The sequence below is a fragment of the Tachypleus tridentatus genome, chromosome 7, assembly GCF_004210375.1.
Source record: "Tachypleus tridentatus isolate NWPU-2018 chromosome 7, ASM421037v1, whole genome shotgun sequence".
Taxonomy (NCBI): Eukaryota; Metazoa; Arthropoda; class Merostomata; order Xiphosura; family Limulidae; genus Tachypleus; species Tachypleus tridentatus.
This window is the reverse complement of record NC_134831.1, coordinates 50,777,609-50,805,487: the sequence shown is the minus strand read 5'-3', so window position 1 is coordinate 50,805,487 and position 27,879 is coordinate 50,777,609. Positions and strand designations below refer to the sequence as shown.

General features: G+C 31.7%; 1 protein-coding gene across 1 annotated transcript; it reads left to right on the top strand.

Moving 5' to 3' along the window:
* The first annotated feature begins 27 nt into the window (after positions 1–27).
* On the top strand, positions 28–27,879 carry LOC143255638 (glycine receptor subunit alphaZ1-like). Its single transcript, XM_076511610.1, has 8 exons — positions 28–268; positions 1,909–1,985; positions 3,592–3,659; positions 13,757–13,968; positions 15,147–15,229; positions 21,832–21,960; positions 23,326–23,654; positions 26,887–27,879. Exons 1-8 carry the CDS (start codon positions 189–191, stop codon positions 27,055–27,057), a joined length of 1,149 nt encoding a protein of 382 aa, XP_076367725.1. The 5' UTR covers positions 28–188; the 3' UTR covers positions 27,058–27,879.

The window sequence follows — 27,879 nt, the reverse complement described above, 5'->3', positions numbered from 1 at the left end:
TAAGCAGTCGTTATTAATTTCAGGAAAAAGGACGTGGGCGGAATGAAAAACAACAACACAGCTTTAAACGACTTCTGGCATTTGAAGTCTGTTTTTAAACATAAGCGCATGTGAACGGGAATTTGGGTGCAATCAGTGCTGCTAAACTATTATCCAGAGTTGAGCTCTCTTGAAAGTAATCTGAGGAAATGAATAACCTAGCAGCCTTGCTATTGTTGCTTTTTGTCTGTCACTATAGGATTGTTTGCAACGTTAACTCTGAAGCTATGTGAGTCAAAAGTAGTTTGACTATTAATCTTTTTTTAAAAGCAAAACAAAAATCTTGGAATTTTTCCAGTTTAATCAACTTATATTTTAATTTACTGATTGTTATTTAAGATGATTGAATTTTAACGTTTACTACATTTTCTAAATGTAAATTTAGGTATATTTTCGTAACGTTATTTTTAATAACTACATATAATTGATGTGCATTGCAAAACAGTAACGTACTGTTAGTCATATCTTTCGTAATATTACCATTTTGTGTAATAAAATATTTTCTTTTTTACAACATGCATGGAAAATAAGTTATTAACTTTTAAGGTATTTGAAGAAACGTAGAATTTGGTAATTTTCTTAAAAGTTTTTCTTCCAAGAACGTCTGATTAGAGCGCTCGACTCGCAACCTATGAGTTGTAGGTTCGAGTCTTGTCATCGAGAATGGTTGCCTTTTCCGGCATTGGAACGTTATAATGCTCGGAAAATTCCACTATTCTTTGGTAAAAGAGTTGGCAATGGCTGGTGTTAAGCTGCCTTCTCTCTCGTCTATCATTGCTAAATTAAGGACGGCTAGCGGATAGAGCCGCCCAGTAGTTTCCGAGAAAGTGATTTAATTAAATACAAAACGTTTCATTAAGTTACATTTTCATGAATATTTTGTTTCTTACAAATTCGTATTATAAAATATCTCTTGTATCAAGTCTGAGGACTTTGGACTTAATAAGCTGATCAGCTGCGTTTAAATAAATAATATTTTTGCTAGATATAAGGCTCTTTTAGTATTATGCAATATTTAGTTTCACATCATATAAAGCAAACAAGGAAAAAAATATTAAAATCATCCATTAATTTCTACATGGATAACTCTCACAAGTATTAAAAAGCTAAACATTTCTTATGTAATTTAATAACATAAGTCTTTCGATTAATATGGTTTCCCTAATTGTATATTGCTTGCTACAAAGATAAAACCTTGTATCAAGTTATCCGGCTTAATAGTGTCAAAACTATACATTGAAATATATATCATTTGTATATTCAAATATGATTAATTACATTTATATTTTTAGCATATTTAATAGATAGAGAGTTACGTTAAGTTTATTTTATTATACTCTTTATAAACATTAAATAAACACTTTATTTCATAGCTAAAAATACATTAGCTGCACAGCTGTGTTATTTGTTAACATATCTAACTTCGTGTTTACGTAGCTGTATTTTTTCCAATATTTAATCCATCATAATAAACTAAAATGGGAATACATAGATAATATTTTTTAGGTGATTTAATCATGTGACTTTCATAAAGTTGATTTATATACCAAACATTCCCTTTCAGCTGTGGGGGCGTTATAATGTGACGGTCAATTCCACTATTCGTTAGTAAAAGAGTAGCCCAAAAGCTGGCGGTGGATGGTGATGACTAGCTGCCTTTCCTTTAGTTTTACACTGCTAAATTAGGGACGGCTAGTACAATTAGCACTCGTGTAGCTTTGCGCGAAGTTCAAAACAAACCAATCAACTTTTTTTACAGTCAGTAACGAACACTTATTTTTTACAAATTTACTTCACAGTGATTCATCAAACGTTGTTCCGTTTAATATATGTTAACATGTTTGACATATTTTACTTCTTTTTTGTTAGGGCCCAGATTTCTGTAGACGAACTGTGGAAATTATTAACATCTAACTACAGCCGTTTCGAACGTCCAAATTTTAAAGGTAAACATTGTTGAATTTACTGAAATAAATTTCCGATTTTTACGTCATATATTCACTAAAGTTGAGTATTTTCTTGCTTAAAAGATAAATTTGTTTACTAGCATTATATAGTTTCTCATATAAACAGTGTTTATAGCTTGACATGTAGGATAATCATATTGTGTGCTTGACAAGTTTGCTTTGTGTATTACTTCATGTAAGACGTATCTATTCCCAGAGGAGATAAAAGCTTTTACTTCTGTATTCAGATATAATCTCATCGGATTTCTATTTAGTTTGTTTTTATACTGATTGAAATATCGATAACAGAGTCAATTTCTGAGGCTTAGGAAAGTTTCGCAGTCGTACATTGAATTTATTATTAAAACATTAATCTCACTTTGGTAACCAAACGTTATGTATTTGATTTTTCTTTAAAGAATTTTTGAATTTTTATTTAATTAGCAAACTGGAAAAGGAAAAATATAGCTTGTTGTTTTGCTAAGAGGATAAAAACACTTCAGTAGTTGTCTGCTTATTTGTTCAATTCTGCTTATTGTGAATTGTCTTAAAAGCAGACAACAGGAAATATTTTGAAATGACTTTAGTCCAGTGCAGGTTAAGGAATATAAACACGAAATTAACTAACACCAGAAAAATACCAACAGTTATTTATACTGCAAAGCAACAGAATATCCACCAGTAATTATTCATATAAATTAAACTGATAAGAAAAAACAACAGGGTAGAAAACTGTATTTTATTGTCCTTTCAAAATTGAAGGCTTCATATTGAGTTTTTACACTGTACAATATCATGTTGTATGACAAAGTATTGATACGAATCAGATATATATTTTAGTAGTTCGTTACAAGCCGAATGAATGTTTTAATCTATTGCACATTTGTTGTTAAAGACTTAAAAACATATTCACAATATTGCTTTGAATCAACATAATATTTAAAGAAATACAGTTTTTATCTTTTCACTAGTTTTCCACTAATTCAATATCTGCTGTAAAACACAAACTTAAATTTATAAATTTTAATAAAGAGAACATAAAATTAATTCATCTTTGTTGTTATTGTCATAATTACGATCTTAGTGACGATGTATCACTGGTAGTTGAAAACGTTGTACGAGTTTGATGAGATGTTTCAACCGAAAACTTTGGATCTTACCAAACACAAACATATTTAACTTTTAATGTGCAAACACGATGATTAATTAATTCCCTACTATTCAATAACGAAATAAGTTTAAGGAAGGAAGTTTGTGATATACTGAACTGACTATATGATTATATATGAACATTCTTAATTTTTATTATATCGTATTTAACACTTGGTACGAAAAATAAGTTACATTTTCCTAACTTCCTCAATAGTCATTTACTACATTGTATATTCTCCAAATACACTTACAGCTGTTAGTTTAAACGAATTCCATTTAGTAAGTATTTGGAACATTTTAAATATAAAGTTATGATTGTATCCATTGTTTTTCAGGAAACAAATATTTATATTCTCACATTGTAGTATTCGAATGCTTTGTCAATAAATTTATCTACACACTGTAGTGTTTTTGTGTGCATTGTCAAAATACCCAGAAATACGTTTTATTTTAGGTGATCCAGTTACAGTAGAGATTTCAATGTACATTCTGGACATTCCAAAAGTGGATACTAAGACGATGGTAAGAGCATTTAATTAGATTGGATATTTTGTAGATAAGCTTGAGTTAATTCAGAGATCTTAAGTTTTTGTGTAAATAACACGATATAATGTATTTTATGACAAAATTTCTGTAAATCAGATGAAGGTTTTTTTTCATAAAAACACTTATACGAGAAAAATAAATTTACTGAGTTTTGCGAAAACATAATTTCTCGAATAGCGCAGAAGAGCTTAAAAATGTGACTGTTGTATGTAGAGCTTTATATAAAATGACCACAATTGTTGGAAATATTGCGTGTTTCTATTACTTTTTTTTTCCGTCCGGTGGTACAACTGCATGTCTGTGGATTTGCAACGCTAGAAATCTGGTTTAAACACTTGTGATGGCAAGAGCTGAGATAACCCATTGAACATCTTCGTGCTTCACTTGAAAAGAACAGAATATTGTAACATTCTGTTCAGAAAAACTTTATTTACTTTTGTTCATGGACTTGAGAAGAGGTTTTCCTGTTGATGTTCTTTTAACCTGATATTTAAGTTACGTCAAGTTTTACCTATGTAAAAAGGCTGGACAACTGTTACATTTTCTTATGTAAATGTTTCCTGGTAGGGTGATTTTGTTATAAAATGTTTTTAAAATGTGTTTAATTTTCGTTTCAGGGGTGAAAAGTAACCTAGGCGTTATGTTAATGTTATATATATGTTTTGTTTTTTTTCAAAATTTGCAATGCATACTGGAGGGATTCACACATTTTGATAAAGGTTAAAGAAAAACGACCTTTACACTGCAGATAAATATCAAAATATTATATTTATGTGCTAGTTTTGTACATATTTCTGATAGAGGTATACTAATATATTATATACATGGGATAGTGTAAGTAATTAGGGACGGCTAGCACAGATAGCCGTCGTGTAGTCTTACGCGAAATTCAAAAACAAATAAGCATAAGATTAATAAATATTTATGGACTTTCAGTAAATCATAGATTTTTGGTGTTCTTGGTTGGTTTGTATGCAAAAAATTATAAAGATTAACAGTAACATATATATTAATAATATTTAGACTATGCTCAGTTTTTTTTTATATGTTAGATTAAGTTCAGTATTTGACTAAGTAAGTTTAGAAATATTATTCAATATAATTACAATTATCGGCTCTTTGGATGAAAATGTCTTCATTTTTCTCAGAAGTTTAGGCCTTTTCTTGATGGTTGTCAATTTTGTTTCTTTTAATAAATTCATCTATGAAGTCTTTCACGAACTTGCGTTTTGGTTTGATAAGGAAATTTCTCATTAAGTTCTTGTTTATCGAAATATTGAATATTTCCAGTGATGGCCCAGCATGGCCAGGTGGGTTAAGGCGTGCGACTCGTAATCTGAGGGCTCGCCTTTTCAGCCCTGGGGGGCGTTATAATGTGACGGTCAATCCCGTAATTCGTTGGTAAAAGAGTAGCCCAAGAGTTGGCAGTGGGTGGTGACGACTAGTTGCCTTCCCTCTAGTCTTACACTGCTAAATTAGGGACGGCTAGCGGAGATAGCCCTCGAGTAGCTTTGGGCGAAATTAAAAAAAATCAAACAAAACAAAATTTCCGGTGATTCTTCGTTGTTCTGAAATGAATTACACGTGATTTCTTCTTGTGGTCTTCGACTTGATATTAGTTGCTGTTAGTTGGATCTGATTCTATTGTCACTTTCCTGTCGAGGTCTTAAAAGCTAGTTGGATGGCGGGAAGAACTAGTGAGTAGGTAAGACTTTTATTCAAGGCTATGGTATGAAATGACCTGAATTGAAAGTTCACTTGACTGTTTATATTCTTGTTTAAAGTGTTTTTTTTTTTGGTGGGGGTTCTAATAGAAGAATGTTTTTTTATTTTATAACTAACTTTAATTTAATAGTTAAGCCTTTAAAATAGGTGTTTTTTTATGTTATTGACAGCAGTTGGAATTTTCAGCGATATTCAAATGTAAAACGCTGCTTCAAATGATAAGCTATCTTTTTTTGGAGAAATTTCAATTCTTTATGTTCTTCCTCTATAATTTATTTTATAAGTTTCATGTTAGTTTTTTCTATGATATCTTTGATTTTCATGTTAAGCTGAGGTTCAATATTATTTTTGGGAAGTCTGATTCACCTCTTTATACTGTTTTTAGAAAGATTAAATTTAGAAACGCATTTTTTAATTTCATCTGTTTCCTTTTGTAATAACATAAATCTGTACCTTCCTGTGCACAGGCGAAATTTTTCAGTGAGGTTTATGTTATTTAATGGGAACATTAAGTTTAGATTGCTGGCTTTCGTAGCCTTCGTGATGTGGAAATTAAACTATAATATAACTTTGGTTATAAAAGATGAACGATATCTGTAATTTCTCTATTCATTACAGAATTAAATGGCTTTTTGAAGTTTTAACATTCTATTCGAGGTGCTACTTCTTGGTCTTTGGGAATAAAGGTAGATGCATAATCGTAGTGACGATAGACAAAGATGATAGGAAAGTTGAACGTTAAGCGCAAATAACATAGAATTATACGAACAAAATTAGGTTAGTGCTGTAGTTTGAATTAACGGATATATTGGGTAGTGCATGTGACAAGGTTTATTTTGTTCTATGGAGTGTTTTGAGATCATATTAAAAGTGTCTTGTTTTTACTTTTTTAAATTCGTTAATAGTTTCTGTAACTACTTCAGTAGGGAATTAAACGGTTATATATATATTTTTGGATTGATATGCACATCTATAAGAAACCATTACAAATTCTAAAATTTAAAAACATTATTAGATTGTTGAATGTAGATTTAAACACTAAAGTCTCTTCTGCCACAAAACTTATGTACTTGAAAACGATCGCACCTGAGATGGAAACGTCGTGTCTGTTCTAAAAAAAATTCTTACTGTTAAAGTTAAAACTCATAATGAATATTCTTGTTACAGGTTATAATTTTCAAAAATAATTTTATATTTTTGCTTCAATGGTGTACATATTTAAAACATTAAAGAAAAAGTATCTTTTAGTTCATAAATACAAAATACATCGAACCAAATTTTGTATTATAAAACTAATAGTAATTTTTCTGAATGAAATAGCAAAGTAATAGTCAAATTAAACATAAAATATTTTTCTATGTTTTTACTGGGTCGGATGAACTTAGTGGTTATAGTACCCAGCCTGTGAAGTTGAGTGTTCTGGGTTTTCTACCAGTTACTACAAAAATGCACTTCGCACTTTGAGGGCTTGGGTGCATTATAAGAATAACAACGGTCAACTCCCACTGTTGTTTGTTTTTGAATTTCGCGCAAAGCTACACGAGCGCTATCTGCGCTAGCCGTCCCAAATTTAGCAGTGTAAAACTAGAGGGAAGGCAGCTAGTCATCACCACCCACCGCCAACTCTTGGGCTACTCATTTACCAATGAATAATGGGATTGACCGTCACATTATAACGCCCCACGGCTGAAAGGGAGAGCATGTTTGGTGCGACGGGGATTCGAACCCATTAACCTCAGATTATGATTCGAACGCCTTAACCCACCTGGCCATGCCGGACCCCGACTATTGTATGAGGGCAGCCTAACAGTTAGCGATAGGTGCTGTTTTGTAGTTGTCTTACTTCTAAAATATAAGTCCCAAATTAGTAGCTTCTATCTAAAGATAGACATTGCGTTGTTTTACGTAAGGTTATAAACACATATATTTGGTAAATAACTCAGAAACTAAGATTCATAGAATTTTATAATTATTACTCATTCTTGATGAAAATAACTCTTCTCATAAATTTGAAAATAAGAGAAAATTCAAACAAGAGAAAATATTTTTGTTATGACTTACTAATTTTAGTATCTCCTCTAATAATGGAGTCTAGCGAAACCGATATCATTTCAGTATAGACACTACGAATAAAAGTCACAAGTTTATATTCTATAACTTTGAATTGTGAAACATGCAATTGAATCACAAGAAAGAAAATTTTAGTGTACCATTTACTCATTGCCCTGTTCAAAGAGTAGGAAGAATTCATGAAAAGTATGGCAGGATTTCTGTAAATATTCATGAATCGCCCATTTCAGAGTTAAATCACAGCAAGGGTTTCGCATGGTCTGGTGGTTGGGACGCTCGACTCGTAATCTGAGAGTCAAGGACTCAAATCTCCGTCACGCTCGTCCTTTCAGCTTTGGGGAGGCGTGAAGGTCAGCCCTACTATTCGTTATTACAAAAAGTAGCTCCAGAGTTGACGGTGGGTAGTGATGAATAGTTGCCTTCTCACTAGTCTTTCAGTGCCAAATCAGATATTGATAGCGTAGATAGCCTTCATGTAGCTTTGCGAGAAACTAAAAAAAACAACAACAGACAAACAAACGACAACACAGTGATCCAACTTGCTTTGATTTATAACGTTATAGGTTATTGATAAAACATTATGAAAACATTAATAAGAAGAAGTACCTGAATCGTGAAGAAACATTTTCTGCTACGAAAAAAATGAGAGAAAGATTCAATTGAGCAGTTGACGTGATATGTAAATTAGTTAAATACTGTATTATTTTAAAGTACTTATCGTTGATAAAGAGAAAGCTTACTATTAATTATTCATGACATTAATACTTATTTCTAGTGTAGTATATATCTAAAACTAAATAAGGGTTACAGAAAAAACTGCTGAGGAAAAGTTCAGTTTGATAAAAGCAGCATCACCACTAAGACCTTGAATACCGCTATATATAGCGCAGTGAGCAAAATAAATTAATAAAAATATAATATTTACGACCTTTTAGTGACGTGGAAACTTTATCTCCTTGGTGAATGTTCTCTGCGTCGTGTAGATGTCAATACTTTTCTTGACTTGCAGGAAAATATGATACTCGTGACCTAAGTCAGGAAATCGTCACTTAACTATTAGTCTCCCTTGATCTCGCTAGTTAGAAATAATTGAAGGGTTTGCGAAATTAGATAAGGAACGCTTTTAAAAATCACAAGTATTTATATAATTCATTCTTCACCGCTACAACATTAAATAAACAAATGGTATTTATTTTGCCCTCTATATAATTGAACTAATAATATGAAAAATCTGAAATGCGAGCTAAACTATGCTTCACTGTTTTTATCTCAACAAATAGCCAACAAGGCTGGCCTTGTCGTTAAGTTTTGGATTTCAGAGATGGCTGTAGTTCAAAATTAGAAAAGGCGGCAGATAGTCGTATTAGTTTTGGCATAGATACGTATATACAAATACTTGGCGAATGAAATTATATCCATAATATGGAAGGTACTAGTGCTCAAAATATATTAAAAATTAAAATATCATTACGATAAATTGCTATAGGTTTTAGGTGATGAAATACTTTATTATACATATCTTTTGAAGAACCAGATAAAATATTAAAATTTTGAAACTTACAAATAAAAAATGTAAATAATAGAATGCAACAGAGACTAAATGGGAATTCTCTGTTCAAAACATATCCTGAAAACTAGATAGACATTGACGTTGTAATTTATCTAAGTTAGTAAATATTTAAGAATAAAACGGATTCCAATATTTATGAGTGAAAGCAAAAAATAATAGATAATGATATGACAACCATACTCTATTTATCATGTCCAAGTTTTTTCTTTATTAAATGATCCTCGCAATAAATATACATCACGTCAATGTGTACACACACAAAAATAAATACAAAATAACACAAAAAGAACACATAAAGGTATTATGATATAATAAATTGCATGCACATTTTAAAAAAATACATCTTCAAGGAGGATTGACAAGTAGAAATTTAAAATAAAAAACTCATGATAATGTAATAAATTATTTGTAAGGAATAGCCAAAGATTGTTTTCTTTCGATCTGTCTTATAGAAATGCAATAAGTTCAAAAAACTTTCTTTGTCAAAAGTATTATTCAAATAATCTTGATATAATATGTATTCATAATAATGAAAAAAATGCATTGAAAATTTTCATCTCGAAACAAGTCATCAAGAAAAAGTACAATAATCCGCTTGTTTGATTAGACGATAAAGTATTTTGAGTAATAAAAACAATTATGTGGAAAATTAATGTTCTCAATATCTGATCCACTGAACAACAACAGTACAAATGTCTTATTTTTCAATTTTCTTGCCATATCAGGTACATAAACCATTTTCATGTCTTTGCATACCAAAAAGTTTGTTATTTGTCATTAAAATGCGATGAAACAGGTAATGAACATCAACAAAAACGAAATTCTAAATCGATGGTAAGTATATTTACATAAAACTTTCTCAGTTGATATTAACTAAACATCTTTTCAAGCAGAAATATCTGTCATAATAGAAGTCGATATCTGTTGTACAAAATAAATGATTTTTTTTAACAGTCTGTTTGAAGTTAAGCACAAAACTACACAATGAATTATCTCTGCTCCGCCGACCACGAATATCGAAACCTGGTTTCTAGTGATGTAAGTCAGCAGACATGCCTCTGTGCTTCTGGAGGACTTGAGAGATAAATCACTCGAACGAGTGACAGTTTCGCCCTCAGGTTTTAAAATATCAAAGTAAACTATTTAATACTAATAGTGTGGGAAATCTTCCTATCAACTAAATCTTTCCACTTTGATGAAGAATATTGTATAATATTGCTCAATCTGAATAGGTAACAGTTTCTGATTGATAGATCTTCACATATCTCAACTATTGTTTTCAAAGGAAGCTCCCACCTCCAGTGGTACAGCGGTATGTTTGAGGACTTACACCGCTAGAAGCTGGGTTTCGATAACTTGTTCATATTACTTAGAAAAAACGTGATGAGGGCAATGAGCAACTTAGAAGCCACCAGAGAAATACGAAGTGGCATTAATCATATGTCTTGGAAGTATGTTACAATACCACACATTAAATTCAGTATTCAGTCCACCGCACTCAACCAAAGTATGAAACATAGAATAAATATAGATTGAAATTTTGAATAACCAGTCTATCGAAATAACCGTTTTAACTGAAAAGCTTTCCTCTTCAATTCAATATCTGCAAAATATAAATTACCTAATGGATAAATAAAAATATCACAATACATTTTATGTTCAACTCCATCCCAAATAAAGCATAAAGTATCATGTCTAAATGTCAAATAAATTTTATTTTCCATCGGCAAAGTAATCAAATAATGCTTAAAAGTAACGGATTTGCAACAGTAACACTGAGTAACAAACTCCGGTACCTCCAAGCAGCCAAAGATCGAGATATTTTGTCATATAAAAATCTCACAGCATGCATTTCTGTATTATTAGAATGGAATGAAGTACCTACAATCCTCTAAGAACCGTTTCAAATGACCAGTCTCTCCACCTTTAATTTCTGAATCCCTACTAATGAATTCAACCACATTCCTTCACCTTTTGACCAGTTTAATTTGCTACAAGATGCCCGTTCGTAATCACTACAGGTTTGCTGGATAACAAGAACAGAGTCAGTATCATCAGCGTGCATACACACCAGTGAAGATGAATAGAGCTAACTATTATGTCTCAGAGAAATAGTCTGTGTTTGACCTCACTGAGAGGTTTCGCACATACAAATGTATAACAACGCTGACAACGTATATTCTTGTCAAATTTCTATAGAAACAGTGAATTCATTTGTAAGATATGCCCGTTATATTTAATTCGACCAATGATATTAGTATAACATAACCGTATCCAGTTGAATAAAAAGAGCCAACTCCCATCTGAAATAGAACTGTAAACATGAAGGAATGGCTAACTCTATCAAATGTTTGAACTATATAAATAGAGAACAGAATATCACCCTAGCCTTGTAGACCTATATATTTAATTATTTCTTGCAACGCAATTGGATTGAATACGATATTTTTCACAGGGGTACAACCTGTCTGGTCTCTAGAAACTAGAATAGCAAGAACTCGTGATAATCGCAAAATCAGAACACGAAATGGAATATCATAAGAATACATAACAGACCTCCAGTTTTGTTATCACATACGGATAAAAACAATCATACTATTATTCATAATAGGCGGTAACTAATTCTTGGAGTACATTTGACTTAACAAGGCAATATGATCATCTACAATGTGTGGCAACATTTTCTGAGAAAATTCAACAGTAAAACCATTAGGACCAGGAGATTTGAGACCCTTAAGCGTTGAGGAAAATCCCGATGTATTTTACTCGTTTGCTGTAATTCGAGCTCAGGCTATGAAATTAAACCAAAAACAAATGATAGACGTTTATTCAGAGAATGATATGAATTTGTTTCATGCATATTTTTGGATCTGATGGAGATTTTATGTATGACTATCGTTCTTCCAAAAGACTGAGATATTTAAATTTGCCCATTAACTTCTTATTGAAAGTCACTTAGATGTCGACAAGATATGTGACAAAATTATGAGACATTTCTTTTGGTAAGAAATTAGGCAAGGTGTTTCTCAGGTTTGTAAGTCTTCTCGTACCTGTCAGTTGGTTGGAAAATCCGAAAATTCCTGTTGCTCCTTTGAAACCATTCGCAGCTTTCGAAGAACCCTTTTGTAATGTGTATTCTGTATAGAATACCATTTAAAAACACATTATTCTCCTTATCTCCGTTAAACTGTGAAATTCACTGTAAAATATCACTTGTTATGACTAATCATTCACACGCCGGTTAACTTCACAACTAATTTTCTGACTGAACTGCACTTGATTTTTCTTTGTGCTTCGGTAGTTCTTAACTTTCGTTCATGTATATTTATACGTTAATCACCGATGCTTCAAAATTTCTGTAAAGTATTCCAATGGCATTAATTTAACAATACTCATTTACGGTAACGAGAAAAATAGAAAAGGTTTGAGTAATGTGACGTCAACAAATCAGTAAAGTATGGACAATGATGTAATTGCAAATATAGCTAAGACTTTTACAGAGTCAGGTAACTAAACTTCCGATGACTATGTCCTTCAAAATGATTACATTTTAACTATTTAACTATATTTAAGTATATATAACATATATATTTGTTGGCATTCTTGTTCCTGGAGCAGGTGAAGTAAACGCATTATCAACGAGAGAGAACAACTTTACTACTTATAAGAGCTTATGAATTTCCATTCAAGGAAGGTTATGTGGAAATATGTCATCCTTACTATATCAGCCATATCTAGTGCAGGTGAAATAGCTCTCTGCAAACTTTGGTTATATTTGTTTATTTTTAATTTCTGGCAAAACTACTCAAGGACTATCTGCAGCAAGCGTCACTAACTTTGAAGTTACAAATGATAGGGTAGGTATCTATTTAACACCACCCAATGCAAAATATCAGACCACTCTATACCAACGAATAGTGGTATTGAATGTCCCATTATAACGCCCTCATGATTGAAAGGGCACGCACTTTCGTGGAACAGATTCTAACCTGTGATCTTCAGATCGTGGAAATAAAACAACAGTTTTAATGTAAAAGAAAAAAATATAAATCCTTAACTTACGATTGATAGTACTATGTATAAGATGAAACAGACTCATTAAAATTAGAATTTACTAAGCTTATAAGATCAACAGCATTACAATTTGGAAGGGGTGGACAAAAGGTGCCCCCCTAAAATGTTATTAATTTGTTATAGCTTTTATTAGATAATATAAAAATGCGTAAATTCTATATATATTTTTTAAGAATGTGGTTTGATTTGAATTTTGCGCATAGCTACACAGGAGCTATCTGCGCTAGTCGTCCCTAATTTAGCAGTGTAAGACAAGTGGGAAGGCAGCTAGTCATTACCACCCACCGCCAACTCTTGGGCTACTCATTTACCAACGAATAGTGGGATTGATTGTTACATTATAACGCCTCCTACGACTGAAAGGGTGAGCATGTCTGGTGTCAAAAATTATTGGAGGCCAGGCTTTCCTGTCCTCCAACATTAATGTACTTTATTTTATCTGTTTTAAAAAAAAATTATCCTAATTTTAAAAATAAAATCAGACATTTGATTCAGCTTCAAAATATCGTTCAACAAATATCTTCATGTTAAATAATTAAACAAAGCTACCGCAGAAAATCTTTTATAAATACTATATAAGCTTAAGATGAACTTTTTACTTTTATTGATTTTCTGTTTAATTATCTTATTATAGAGTTTTGAGATGGATCTCTACTTCCGTATGAGGTGGCATGATGATCGACTTCGTTACGAATTATTTGCAGATCTAGAATATATCGATGTTCCATATAAAAAGGAAATTTGGGTCCCGGATCTCTTTTTTGTAAATGCTCAAGTACTTAACAATCCAAATTCTAATTTTCTTATGAGATTATATAGGGATGGACATGTACTGTACAGCACGAGGTAGTATTTTCTTAAAATGCATAAAAGTACTAAACATATTACAATACTTTTATTTACTTGTATGTACAATTTATGAACAAAAGTTTGATAGTATTAATAAACTGGATGCTCTAATATAAAAATTATCCAGCAAATTAATGCATTTTTAGATGTTTGTAGGAAATTTATTTAGATGAAGATAATATTTTAGTGGTAAATCATGTTGGAACTAGTTTGTTCTGGAATTTCGCGCAAAGCTACAAGAGGGATATCTGCGTTAGCCGCCCCAAATTTAGCAGTGTAAGACTAGAGGGAAGGCAACTAGTCATCACCACCTACCGCCAACTCTTGGACTACTATTTTACCAGCGAATAGTGGGATTGGTCGTCACTTATAACGCCCCTACAGATGAAAGGGCGAACATGTTTGGTGCGACGCGGATTCGAACCCGCGACCATCAAATTACGACTCGAACGCCTTAACCAACCTGGCCATGCCGGGCCTGTTAGAATTTATATCAATGCCAATTTTCTATTTGTTTCGATAACGTAATTTCAACTGAAAGAGTTTGTCTTATCAGAAGCAAATACAAATATTCGAAGTGGAAGTTTTTTTATTTCTACATCGAATACAAAATATTAATTACCCTTCATTAAAAATTAATTAATGAGAGTCTTAGAATGTCTTTTCTGGAACTATAATTAGCAATTTCTTGTTTGGTGCAACTGTAATTACGAGAAATTTTAAAAAAAAGAAGTATTCATGTTCCCCGCTGGGAGAGCGGTAAGTCTTCCGATTTACAACGCGAAAATCAGGGATTTGATTCCCCTCAGTGGACACAGCAGGTAGCCCAATATGATTTTGCTATATGTATTCATACTCTTTCTTAAGCTATCATGAAAAAATATACTCACAGAAGAATGAAAAATAACAAAAAAATTGTTCTGATTAATAATTTTCATTTTAATGACTGAATTCACTTGGCGTAAAATATAAAAGTAATGACTTTAAATTTTTTAGGCTAAAGGTAACTTTCCAGTTTTAAATAAAACTTATTTTCTTCAGTGTACTTAATAAAGCATAATTAATAATTGGAAGTCTAGTACTTTCGAATATGAAATATATTCATTTGTATTCATTTCATACAGTAGTTTATTTAATTAAAAGTTAATGATAATTTTATTTTCGTTTTTAATCAGATATGTGATTCGTGCTCGGAGTATCATGGACTTTAAAAATTTTCCAACCGACGAAAACATTATCAAACTTGAAGTTGAATCTTGTAAGTTTTGGTTTTTTTTATTCGGATTCTTGTATATTAAATACGAAACGTACAGTGTTGCAAACACACTTGCGAAGTAAGACATTTGACGAGCTCTTAAGGAGAATTTGTATATTAATAGTTTGATAAGTAATAATTTCATCTTTAGAAAACAGTGGGTTTTATATTTCCGAGTCATAACACGTGTAAATCTCAAACTAATAATACGTTACTTCATAACTTATTTTTAATACTAAATATATGTGTGTGTGTGTGTGTGTATGCCTGTAATAAGTACTTAGCTTTAAAATTATAATAGTTATCCACAGATGTATAGTACCTAATGTAAGGAATTCTAGCGAATAATAATAATAATCGTCATTTTGGTAAATCATCTTAATTATAATTATCGTCCCAGCTCTTTTCTTATCTCTATAAAAGTTTTTCATTTTTTTATCATAATGGTTGAAATCTATTGATGCCGAAACATTTGGAAAGAGAAAATGTTTTTGAAGTAAGATTGTAATTTTATTAAAACAATAAAAAATATCGTTTAATTATTGTGTTATAATAGTTTTATATTTACACAAACCAGCTCAGGTCAGACTTATTGATGATGTCCCTTTTATTCAACCAACTAGTGATGAAGGCAATAAGTTTGTTAAAATTTTAAGGTTTTGGATTGGATTGCTAAAAGTTGTCAACAAACTATAAATGTGCAGGTTCTGAAATTTTGTCACAACATTTAAATATAAGCAGAGATTGTTGTTATTTAAACCATTTAGAATTGGATACTAAAGATTTAATCACAATAAAGTTGAACTGTACTAAGTGTTACTTATAGTTGATTTTCGGTACTTATGTCTTTAAAAATATGTTCGGTAATGTCTTCTTTTAACTGCATAAAATTATAAAATTTACTCTCAAAAATATTCGATTAAAATATACGCAGTATTAGATTTTAGCTTTACACAACTTCTGTTAAGCTTTACAAAATTTCTGTTAAGAATTTCAAAAAAGAATAAGACTTTTCCTAAAGGATATTTTATAAGGTTCCATTACTCTTGGTTATTTATTTATTTTGTAATAAAAAGAATGTAACATATTCTTGATCAGAAATTCTGCAGAAAATCCTGAGTATAAGACATGTTTGAGAGCAATGAAGGTTAGATCAAGAACCTTTAATAACTCTTGACAAAACCTTTGAAGCGTAGCAGGACCATGTTGGCAACAGCTGTCACGTTGTATAAATACATTGTGTTAGTGTAAGTGTGTACGTGTTTATACTGTTTGATAAAAACAGTTTATTTATAAAGAAAACAGGAAATATAGAATTAAAAATCAGACACATAAAGACGTGATATAAAAATAAGTTACATAAAAAGACAAACACTGTAAAAATGTTATGTAAAAGTGATTTAGGTTATATAAGAAAACAATGTGGACTGCTTTGCTCTCATTTTTATCGTAACTGGAAAAGTAGAAACATTTTAGTAGAGTCTGTTCTTGAGTATAACGTTTTCATATCACATTTTCATATAGTTGACATTTTTATTTTATCTTGTTTCTTTTTGTACATTGAAAAATGTTTTGATTAGAAATCATTACTTGTATTTTTGATTGGAGTTTAAAGAAACAAAAAGCCTAAATTTCACGAAAATGTATTATAGTTTTTACACAAACACACACACATATATCTATTATATTTGCCTGGTTTTTTTTCTATTAATTTGTACTATACATTACATCAAATTGAAATATAACACAGGAACTAATGTGAAATTTGGGCTTACAATATGAGATTACACTAAATCTTTGCCCATCAGACAACCCTTTGACTTTTGCTTTTCCATATACTCCTACTCACTAAAGTTTTTTTTCTCTTTCAATTCAAATTGCATTAAAACCTCTACCTGCTGTGGGGACGAATAACCATATAAAATATGAAACGTTGTTTTTCGCTATTATACATGCTAAAGATGTCCCACCTGTTAGATTTTTCAGTTCAACACAATATCTAATCTACTTTTGTAACAGTTGTGTGATATTTTCACTTTTCTAACTTTACGTTTTGTTTCTAAAATGAGAACAGTATTAAAAGAAGAATAAAAAGTGTACCGTTTTTTGATGACTCATTTCTTTTAATCTAAAATATGTATGAACTTGTTGCTTATGAGGTTAAATAAGAGCATCTAGATAAATTTAGAAAACAAGTACCATTTCAGAACTAGAAATTCTTTGTCAGTACCCCAGGCTAATCTCAAAGTCTGTTTAAAATAACATTATTATTACTCTATCTTTTGTCTAATAACTGACTGTCTTTCCTGTGGTTATTTTGTTAACTTATGAGTGTTTATTAGGGAAAATGTAATAAATGTGTCATTATTTTAAAATGTTAAAATCTTTTAATGCAAAATGCTGCGCATTTTTTTTATTACTTATGTTGTTTATTTAGTAAGATTTTTTCAGTAAATGAGCTTTATTCATACCTTGATTAACATATTATGTTAGTCAGTTTAAGTTTACTAATTTTAATACTGAAAAATAGTAAGAACACAAACGATATGAACAAAAATGTCTCTAGGGTTTCGACTCCCCTCGAAGAACTCAGCAGATAGCCTGATGTGGCTTTGCAATAAGAAAACACAAATACAAAATATCTCTGTACCGATCTCTGAGTGCTCATTCATCTTAGAGTATAAAATATACAACACATTTTGATATAGTATATTTTATAATTAATAAAAAATGAGATTCCACTCGAAGTGGGATTTGCATCTGATCTGTCAGACAAAACTTAACATCACAGATACAATTGATATACCACAATACCTAGTTTTAGGTTTTCCAACTGCTCCTTGGATTTTAAATAATCAGTTTTAACCTAGTGGCATTTGAGAGTAATTTACAATTAATGCTAGAAAAGCAGTTTCATAGTAAAATTACTCTATATGTTACACTTGAACATTCCTCGTGCAGATTAATATATGAAGTTGAACTTTGTTTATCGTGTCGCTCTTCCGTTTTACCTCTTCAGTAAGGAGGAAAAGAAAAATGTGAAATAATTTTACCTCTTTTGACTGCTTATTTCTCTTAGTCAAAAAAACAACAACAAACGAAGCTCCTAAACTTAATGTGACGTAAGATTTTTAGATAAGCTCAGAAGCATAAGAACAGTTGCCTCCCAGCATTGGTACAGCTGTGACAGTACCCTAGATTTGACCCGAAACTCGGTGCTGTGTACAGAGTCACGGCGGTATTATTCCATGCTATTAGATAACATGTGTAATGTGTTTACTTGCTCAGATACATAGTTCAAAAGAAAACATTAATTTCGTATACAGTTACTACTGCTGTTATTGGTACAGGTTGCAAAGGACACTTTCTTTCTTTTCTTTTAAAAGTTGGCCTTTACATTAGTAAGAAATATTTTTTAATGAAATATAAACCGTCTGTAAAATCTTAGATATGATTTAACTAAGCCTGAAGCTAAATTTTAGAGGAAAGTTTTACAACTTACCACATAAATATCTCAATAGAAGGAAAATATAGAGAAGACGTGTTCTACTGGAAAACATTTACATAGAGGTAAAGTTATCTGTTTAAATCTGAGTTATTTCGCAATGTGACAATACTAAAGATATGTTTATATATAATAGTAAACAAAAAACAACAGTAAATGTGACCTTCAATATGTAAAAAAAGGTTACTAATATGTTTTTCTTAGCCTTACCTGAATAAATTATTTTCTTTCCGAAGGTTTTTTTAGAGTGAGTAGAATAATAAAGCTGTGAAGCAAATAAATTATTTGTGATCGAAATAAAATGAAGTGCGTGTAAGCATTAATGAAGAATACCGTTTGTTTACTAGGTTCCTACTGCGAATCAAGGAAGCAAGAAGGCAATAGGCCTTGCTCCAAGCGTTTTTAATTGGAGGGGATTAAATAAACAAATATGAAGACCTGAATGACAACTATGCTCGTGCTCGAATTAATGCAAAAAAATTTCAGAATGAAAGCTAGTTAGAAGTAATCTGAATTAAGAAGTTATGCAATTTGTACAAAGGCTAATTTTTGGGTGATATTTGTTGCTGGCTTTCAGATGATAAAGACAAATATTTATATTGAGACGAAATAGGTTAGTCTGGTTTAGTTATATGACAAAACATTGTATTTTAGATTAAGATATAGAAACTACCACATAGTATTACTGAAAGTAAGAACTGATGGTGGTAGTATGGGTGTAAAACGGAGTTTTCAAGGGTCATGGTCTATACTATTGTTTATGTGTTCCATTGGTTAGAATGTTTAATATATGCAGGTTTATTTTTTATTTTATTGTTTTTTTTTCTATTTTAGTATGAAGTTTCACTTCTTTTGTTGTTAAGCGTAAAGCAACACAATGGCTATCGGTGCTGTGTCTACCACGAATAGCGAAACCGAATTTTTAGCGTCACAATCCTTCAGACTTACCGTTAGGCTAGGATGTGGGGATTACTACAAATATTGTTTTGCACTGTTAGATCAGTTTGTTGATTTATCACTAACCTAAGTCTTTTAAACTTCTTGATCTTAGTGAAATATTATTGGGTTTTGGTCGTACTTATCGTTTTGCAAGGGTATTCAATTGATGAAACAATACATTCTTATCAGCCTGGCATAGCCAGGTGGTTAAGGAGCTCGACATCTACTCCAAGAGTCGCGGGTTCGAATCTCCGTCACACTAAACGCAATCGCTTTTTCACCCCTCCGACATTTATAACGTGACAGTCAATCTCACTATTCGTTGGTAAAAGAGTAGCCCAGGAGTTGGCGTTAGGTGGTGATTATGCTAAATTATGGACGGCTAGTGCAGATAGCTCTTGTGTAGCTTTGCGCGAAATTAAAAAAAGAAACAATCAATACATTTTAATATTTATAGTTAAGGAAGTCAGAAAAGTATTGGTCAGGTAGCTTATTTATTACTTGGCTGGCTTTTAGTTTCGACGTAAGTAAGTATATTGCTTTGATTAGAAGTTAATCTATTCTAATTAATATATGCTTATAACTAGCAATAAAACTTAGAGAATGGTTTGGTTTGGTTTAAAGTTCACGCACAGTTACACGAAGGCTGTCTGTGTTAGCGATCACTGATTTACACTACATGGCCAAAAGTATGTAGACACTCGACTGTCACACCCTTGTGTGCTTGTTGAACATCTTATTCCAAAACCATGGGCATTAATAAGGAGTTGGTCCTCCTTTGCTGCTGTAGCAGCCTTCACTCTTCTGGTAAGGGTTTTTGCTAGATTTTGGAACATAGCTATGGAGATTCGCTCCTATTCAGCCACGAGGCCATTAGTGAGGTTGGGGGAGAAGGCCTAACTCTCAGTCGGCGTTCCAATTCACCCCAAAGGTGTTCGATTGGGCTGAGGTCAAGGCCCTGTGCAGACCAGACAAGTCCTTCCACATTGAACCCGGCAAATCATGTCTTTATGGGCCTCGTTTTGTGCATGGGGGCATTGTCATGCTGAAAGAAAAGGGCCTTCCCCAAACTGTTGCCAGAAAGTTGGACGCACACAATTCTCTAGAATGTCATTGTATGCTGTAGCATTAAAATTTTTCTTCACTGGAATTAAAGAAAAACAATGAAAAACACTTGGCATTGCGCATGGTGATCTTAGGCTTGTGTGCGACTGTTTGGTCATGGAAACCCATTTTATAAAACTCCCGATGAACAGTTCTTGTGCTGACATTTCTTTCCGAAGCAGTTTGGAACTCGGTAGTGACTGTTGCAACTGTGGACAGACGATTTTTACGCGCCACGCGCTTCAGCATTCAGCGGTCCCATTCTGTGAGTTTGTGTGGCCTACCGTTTCGTGGCTGGGCTGTTGTTGCTCCTAAATGTTTCCACTTCACAATACCAGCACTTACAGTTGACTGAGACAACTTTAGCAGAGCAGAAATTTGAAGAACTGACTTGTTGAAAACGTGGCATCTTATGACAGTGCCACGTTGAAAGTCACTGAGCTTTTTAGTACGACCCATTCTACTGCTAATGTTTGTGAATGGAGATTGCATGGTGTATGCTTGAGTTTTTGCACCTGTTAGCAAAGGGTGTGGCTGAAATAGCCGAACCCCGTAATTAGGAGTGTCCACATACTTTTAGACACGTAGTGTAGCAGTGATAGACTAGAAAGAAGACAGCTAGTCAGTACCACCCACAGCTAACCCTTGAGCTACACCTTTATAAAAGTTAGTGTGATAGACTATCAATTATAACGCTCCCATGGGTTAATATGCGACCATTTTCGAACCTACGACTCTCATAATTATGAGTCTAGCACCTCAACAACCTGGTGATTTCAGGCCATCTTAGACAGTTTCTGTTTTTTAAATTCCCAATGGGATCCTTCTGAGAAACTACATAGGTAACTGAAACTTAAAAAAAATGGAAGAGGTTTAACATCTAAAGTGCAATCGAACCACAAACATTCCTTGACTTGACACTAAGATGTTGAGAGGACAGCAAGATAACGGTATTGAAAACGTCAACTATACTCGGATACTATAAAGCGCATACAGTTATGCCTCTGTAATTTTTTTAATACACTTATTTATAATAATATTCATTCTTTATTTCCAGATGCTCACACATCTAATGAAATTATAATAAAGTGGCGATCAAAACAATCACTGGGAGTGACTTCGGATCAAATTGTTGGTTTGGTTATTAAGAATGTGACGACCAAGGAACTTGTTGCTCATCTAACTAGTGAGTAAAATTCTAATCTAATCTCAGCATTTAATATTTAACTTATATGTTTCCAGATTGTAAGAAGTAAAATAAAGGATATTTTAGAAAAAAAATGTGTGAAGTACATTTTATATAAAACGAACTAGTTCTTTATAAGATAACAGTTATTCCAAATCTTCTTCAGGTAAAGTATTATTCAGTTACTTATCTTCCATCAACATTTGTGATCTGATTTTGATTTAAAATATCAAAATGTTAGTTAGGATTTAAAACAACTTAAATGAATCACACTGTTAAACTTTGAAGCGTGTGAAATAAAAGCAACTCAGGACAATTCGTCCAACACATAAAATTTATCATAATCGTTCATTTTGTAATTTCAGTAATCTAGAAGAAATTCTGTACGTATATTGTTTTAAGAATCTCATAGGTGTGTGTTATGACATATATTCACAATTAACTAGTACCTTAGTTTAATAAAAATGAATAAGCTGATGACCTTAACGTTTTTACACGCACATTAATTTATTTGTATAAATTGTATAAAGCAAAAAATAATAGCTGAAAACTATATACGATTTTATGGAATAAATTCCACCATTTTCAGTAGACCAAGAAGATACAAAAAATTCATTTATTTTCCCTGTAAATGTATCCTATACGCACATTCACAAAAAATATAAATGACTTTCAAAATTTACTTCCGTGATACCTAGAGTTAAAATCATTTTGTTTACCCTTTTACGGCCCGGCATGGCCAAGCGCGTTAAGGCGTGCGACTCGTAATCTGAGGTTCGCGGGTTCGCGTCCCCGTTGCGCCAAACATGCTCGCCCTTTCAGCCATGGAGGCGTTATAATGTTACGATCAATCCCACTATTAGTTGGTAAAAGAGTAGCCCAAGAGTTGGCGGTGGGGGGTGATGACTAGCTGCCTTCCCTCTAGTCTTACACTGCTAAATTAGGGACGGCCAGTACAGATAACCCTCAAGTAGCTTTGTGCGAAATTCAAAAATCAAACAAACAAAACTTGTGTCGATGTACGCTGAGGAAAATCGATTTCTCGATTTCAGTGATACATACACATTTTATAAGCTTAATGAATTCTACATTTGAGATTTGTTAAAATTAAGAGAAACATGTTCTCTGACACTTTTATAATTGTTACAGTCTCGTAGAGGTGTTCTAAAAATAATTCTGATTAAAGTGTTGTGGTAGTTTCATTTATGAAATTTAATTATATCTGCTTAGAAGACGTAAAATAAAGCAATATAATTACACCTATTTAACAAATACAATTTATGGCGTATGAACAACTTTTGCAGTTAAGTAGAAATGATGTGAGTACAGTAATATTTTAATGTTAATGCTTGTATTTTTATACAGCGGGAATATATTCTCGTCTCTACGCTGAGATCACATTGAAAAGAAATGGTCATTTATATATTATGTCAGCGTATCTTCCTCTTATTGCTGTGGTTCTCATGTCATGGTTTTCCTTCTGGATAAATCCAAAGTTGATAATTCTTCGTCTTGGACTACTGGTGACACTTTTGTTATTGGCTACTATATGTGTATTGGGATTAGATACTGAACTTCCCAAACTGGCATACGCTACGTCATTATCCATCTGGATCGCTCTTCATTTTGTGTTCTTGTCTGCAGCCTTGGTAGAATTCATACTGATTCACATGATCTGGGGACGAAGATCTATAGTAAGTAGCTTAAGTGTTGATATATCGTCATTTTTGTTTTTCAGTACATGTTATAGGCTAACTTTAGGCTTAAACTACATATCATTAACAATATTGTTTTTATTATTCTTGTTATTTTTTGTTTTCTAACATGTCTTAAATCAATGTCATACCTTTATTTTCATGAAAAAATAAAGAAGCTCTCTCATAATTTAGTAACTGATCCTCATCTGTTAGTGATAGCGTACAACTTCTGGATCAACCAGCATCTTAAGAAGTCAAAAAAGTAAAACTAACTAAATAAATACACACATATAGATAGATAGACAGTGAGTAAGTTAAAATTCGTTAAATCAAAATTTAAATTTTGAAACTCAGTATAAAAATAAAACAAAATAGTGTAAATAATCATGTTTAGATCTTTCAAATTTGTTACAAAATATCTATAATTAAAAATACAATAAATAAACGCTACTAGTAAAATTATAATCTAATTCCTAATTTCAAAGGTGAAGAGTTATAGTAGTCTCATGTTATTTACCAACCAACAGCAACGTTATTGTTAATAACTGTTCTTTTTGTTTGAAAAACTGTTTGTTTACAGTTAGTATATATTTTCATAATGATATTTAGCCAGAGGGTTAGGTTGCTTGATTCGTAACCTGAGAGTCATGGGTTCGAATCCCCGTCACACCAAACATGCTCGCCCTTTTAGTCTTTTTCTGAATACATTCAACAATGATTAATATTAAATATTAAGTCTTACCTGCGTTTCTGTTTAATCGCGTGGTTATCATAGGCTCGAAGTTCTGACATATTATAACATCATCCTTGTTACACTGTTCATAGACTTTTGTAGAACTCTAACAATACATGCCTGCGATAGTTTTATTGTCTTGAAACTTTTACATGTTTTACACTAATTCCCGTATCCTTATATTGAATTAAAAATTATGTTAATTTTCCTATCATATATAGATTTTTTAAACAAAACATCGTATGCACTTTTACATAAGTGAATAATTTTCATTGAAATTGGGCCACATTTTGTTATGCTTAAAATTTTGACAACCACTAGTTATAGATTTCTCTAGACCAATCGCGACGTGAGAGTCTTATCGATCTTTCTAGAACCTAATCATTGTAAACATAATAATAAAAATATTCATTGTGGTAAACAAAATAATAATTTAATTTATATATGGGTTGTTTTTCCCCATTTAAAGTAAATCATTACACGATAGAAAAAAAAAGAATATTATTTTCGAAATCTGAAATTATAACAAATCCATTATTGAAACCAAAACATCTTTTATGATGTTTAATTTCGCAGGCCTGTACAATTTCACTGTCTATATATATATCACTGTACAATTCGTACAGTGTATATATACATACATATTGTAGCGTATTTACAATTATATATTTATTTTAATATCCATAATTGTTTGAATTAAAGATATATTTAGAAATGTACGCAACTTGTATTTTTAAATGTGCATTTCGAAATTCCCGCATATTCACTACAATTGTAGAAGATTTTCGAGTGTAAGGATTAAGAGTATAATACTGTTTACGAAATTACTAGCATATCTTTAGTATTTTTGTACCAAATGAAATTTACAGAATCTCGACTCAGCGTTTATAATTCAAAGCCAAGAGTCAGTTTTATATTGTTGATTTGCTACAGTTAATATACTACAAACCTCGAAAGCTATAATTGTGGTCAATGCTTATTAATCGGAAAACTACATACATTTGACTAGTAACATTTAGAGATTTCTAACAAAATACCGTTTAACTTCAGTGGATTATTATTGAATCTCAGTGTTTCTACGAATACATTGCACAACTTCAGCTCTTTGTTTGTTTGTTTTTGAATTTCGCACAAAACTACGCGAGGGCTATCTGTGCTAGCTGTCCCTAATTTAGCAGTATAAGACTAGAGGGAAGGCAGCTAGTCATCACTACCCACCGCCAACTCTTGGGCTACTCTTTTACCAACGAATAGTGGGATTGACCGTCACATTATAACGCCCCCACGGCTGAAAGGGCGAGCATGTTTGGCGCGAGCGGGATGCGAATCCGCAACCCTCAAATTACGAGTCGCACGCCTCAACACGCTTAGCCATGCCATCCAGCTACCCATTAAGTGAACTGTACCGATATCAACTCGAAATTAATCGCTTATCGTGAACCATCAATAAAACATCATAAATTTGATAAATATCAACATTCTATTAACTATTAAATTAAAATTTAAAATTTTCGGCTATTTAAATCGTAATATGTAACATATATAACATAATAAACTATAATCTTGTGTGAGATTAATTATAATACGTACAAATGGTGACTTAAAAGTAATCAAATTACAGGCAAACATTGTATTCCAGTGTGTGACATATATGTCAAACGAACCTCTTTTTTCCGGGGGCTCAAATAGGTTTGTAGGCTTATAATGCAAAAAAACAACAACACATTTTTTATGTTTAATAAAAACTCTATCGACCGCAAAAATGTGTTAATTGTAGCCTTTTCTCTAGCATCAACACAAAGTATATCAAATTTATTTCATTCTCTTTTATAAGAGAAATTTCTAATGGAGATGCCAGCCTCTTTTGTAATATAAATATCCATGTAAGAACTGTATCTAAACCTTTATTTAATATTAACACCTTACTACTTCACTCTAAAGTCTCAACTAAAGGATAAAAGAAAGATATATATATGGTATTAAACCCTAATATAGGAAGAAATATGCATGACAAACATATAATTCCTTGATAAAAATTCACAAAGAATACCACAGATACATGCGAGAGATGAGTTCCAGACGTCTACTTTAATATGATCAATTTGAATCAGGTTACAAAATACTTTGGAACAAAAACAAATTTATACACCAATTCAAAACAAAAAATGAAAGAGACTGTTTAGTAACTGTAGAAATCATCAAAGGAAGAGAAATTTTACTTAACAGTAATAATGAGTGGCCTTAACAAAATCGTCTGTTGTTGGCTAACTTTATTTACTATTGGTTACTTTGACCAGCTTTGACCTGTTATTTGGTAGCGTAATTTCCTATGCATGAAACTATTTTGTCTTTTGTTTCCATATATATACATATATACACTTTATTATGCTTGTAAATTGTTTGCTACTTTATTCTTATATTAATATAATGTACTTTTTTATTCGAATATCTTTATGTTTAACTTCTAGCTACAAAAAATAATGTTTCTATTTACAGCAATATTTACAAGAACATGAGATTGAAGACAAAGTGGAAGGAGAAATAGAATCGACTTGGCAGAAGTTTCGTCTCTGTTTATGTGGAACCAGTAGCCGATTGGATCTTGTTTCAAGAGTTTTATTTCCTGCTTCCTATATCATCTTCAATATCATTTATTGGGCCGTCTGATCAGAGTATACTGCACATTTTACACCTAATCAAGTTGTACTGCATTTCTTATGACTAACACACTGTACTGCACTTGTTACGCCTAATCAGATTGTACTGCACTTCTTATCACGATTAGATGACAATGATCGATGTCATATATGTATTATTGTTATCATAATGTTATTGTAATATTGCTTTTATTACCAATAGCAATCACAATTTTGTAAGATCTTTGGAAAGTTTTTATACAATTTTAAAATATGAAAACTGAATATTTCTTTACTAATTGTCTATGAAAGGCATGGGTAACACGTGCAAAATAGAACCTAGTAATCTAAATTTAAATAATACTTCTTAAAACAAATGAAGTTGAAAACATTAAGAATGTTAACATATAAATGTATTATATAAATTTTCACAATAAGTAATTTTCTTTCCTTCATCTCAAAATACATGGTAATACTTAGAGAAATTGGACTAATATTTGTTATTATTTGTCCGTGTTCTAACTGGTCAGGTATTTACTATAATATCGTACTTTAAAGAATAAACGTATATTATTTTGATATATTATACATTACTTACCAAGTTTCATATATATTTGTTCTTACACATTTATTTTTACTTGCTTGCTTGTCTCTCAAAGTAATCTTAAAATAAGTATTATACATATATGATGAAAACTACTTTTGTCTTCCTCAAGCGTATGAAAGACTTACTCCAAAGTAGCAACTAATTTACATTTTGTTTGTTTTTGTACTAAACACAAGAAGCATGCTTGAAGTATTTCTTCGTGAAGTTGTTTTTAAATAATAAATTTTTATCAATATTCATGGATAA

Coding starts and splice junctions, on each gene's coding strand:
- LOC143255638 (XM_076511610.1), top strand. CDS start 189: ATGAATAACCTAGCAGCCTTGCTATTGTTGCTTTTTGTCTGTCACTAT. Junction 1,986..3,591: donor CGAACGTCCAAATTTTAAAG/GTAAACATTGTT, acceptor GTTTTATTTTAG/GTGATCCAGTTACAGTAGAG. Junction 15,230..21,831: donor CAAACTTGAAGTTGAATCTT/GTAAGTTTTGGT, acceptor CTTTATTTCCAG/ATGCTCACACATCTAATGAA.